Source organism: Haplochromis burtoni, unplaced genomic scaffold, assembly GCF_018398535.1.
Source record: "Haplochromis burtoni strain Fernald_Lab_line unplaced genomic scaffold, NCSU_Asbu1 Contig_1448, whole genome shotgun sequence".
NCBI classification, from domain to species: Eukaryota; Metazoa; Chordata; class Actinopteri; order Cichliformes; family Cichlidae; genus Haplochromis; species Haplochromis burtoni.
The window spans coordinates 24,202-25,508 of record NW_024583809.1 but is presented as its reverse complement, the minus strand read 5'-3'; the positions used below and the strand labels follow the sequence as shown (position 1 = coordinate 25,508).

At 46.9% G+C, this 1,307-nt stretch overlaps 1 protein-coding gene across 1 annotated transcript in view; it reads right to left on the bottom strand.

Annotated features, from left to right (window-relative positions):
* The window catches only part of LOC102305804, a 9,207-nt gene that overhangs the window by 5,296 nt on the left and 2,604 nt on the right, over positions 1-1,307 (bottom strand). Inside the window, exon 3 of the mRNA XM_042216997.1 lies at positions 829-853. Coding sequence (XP_042072931.1) covers positions 829-853 — 25 coding nt within the window. The remainder of the gene's footprint in view (positions 1-828; positions 854-1,307) is intronic.

Here is a 1,307-nt window from a genome sequence, read left to right as displayed (position 1 = left end):
GAGTGGTTGCCAGTCCTCTTCTTGAACCGATAAAACCACCCATGCGATGCCCTGAACTCTGGGGAGGTTAGGGGTGCCTCCTGCGAGGACGTCGATGCCGTTGGCTGGTCATCGGAAGCTGCCTTACTTACTTACTTACTAAATCATTATAAATTGAGGACGCCTTCTCGCAAATGACAGTCTCTGTGGGGGTATTGCCAGTCTCTCCCTTGTCTTTAATCCAAACAAGGAGAAGCCTTTCCATCTCGTCGTGTATGGGGGTCCTCCTTTTGGACATGATGGTGGTGCCCTTTGAAGGTTTACCTGCTTTGATGACTTCTTTTTGTTTTAGAATTGTTCCTATGGTCGAAGGATTTCGGCCATACTCGCGTGCAACAGCACCAAGTTACACACCTCGCTCATATTTATCAATAATTTCTCTCTTTGTTCTCATCGACAGCACTTTACGCTTCATTTTGCTAGCTGCGTGGTTCAAGTGGAACAGCGAAGCGCAAGTACGGAAGCCAAGGGGTTGTCACATGATTCGGAAGGCATTGTGGGCATTGTAGGCTCAGCCAATCAGAGCCAGCGGATTTCGTTACGCGGGCATTTTGCCGTAACACGGGCAGAAGTATTGCCGTTCAGTGCCTTCGTAACTTGAACTTTTTGTGAAAGTCGGGGCTCCACTGTATTCTGCATTAGCCAAGTCGCTAGCATTAGCATCCATCAACCTGCAGCCTAAAGCCACAGTGTACACACAATGACCCGCATCCTTTACCGAGATGTGCGAACAACAGCCTGTACTGTGAGGTGCGCCGTGCACATTCATTGTAATGCGTGTTTACTAACCTGAGGCAGTGAAGCTGCTGTCAGCCTGGGTAACAAGTAGACGAAAACACAATAATCTTCTTTAAACCGTGAACACAAACGACACACATGCTGCGCTGGCGTTAGCTTCACAACAGGAAGTTCTTTCTGCGAAATTCTTCTTCTGCGCCCCAAAACACTGCTCGGTACCACCATCGCGCTCTGCGCCCTCTAGTGTCCGGATGTAGAATTGCATGTAAAGCCCGAAAACCAAAAACCAAACGGGTTCCGCAAACGTGTTTTCAAATCACTGTAACGTTTGAACCGTTCGCTCAATTGAAACTAATCAAATTGTTTCTGAAAGCAGAGACTCTGCGCTTTCTCTGCATTTAACTTTAGCGTGAATATGCATGCACAGTTTGTTCACCTGATAGAAAAAGTCACATATAAAATTACCCGATACTTGAAAAAACACCAAAGTTAGCAGGTTTACTCTCGCTGTAGTTTCTCCGTAGCGTTAC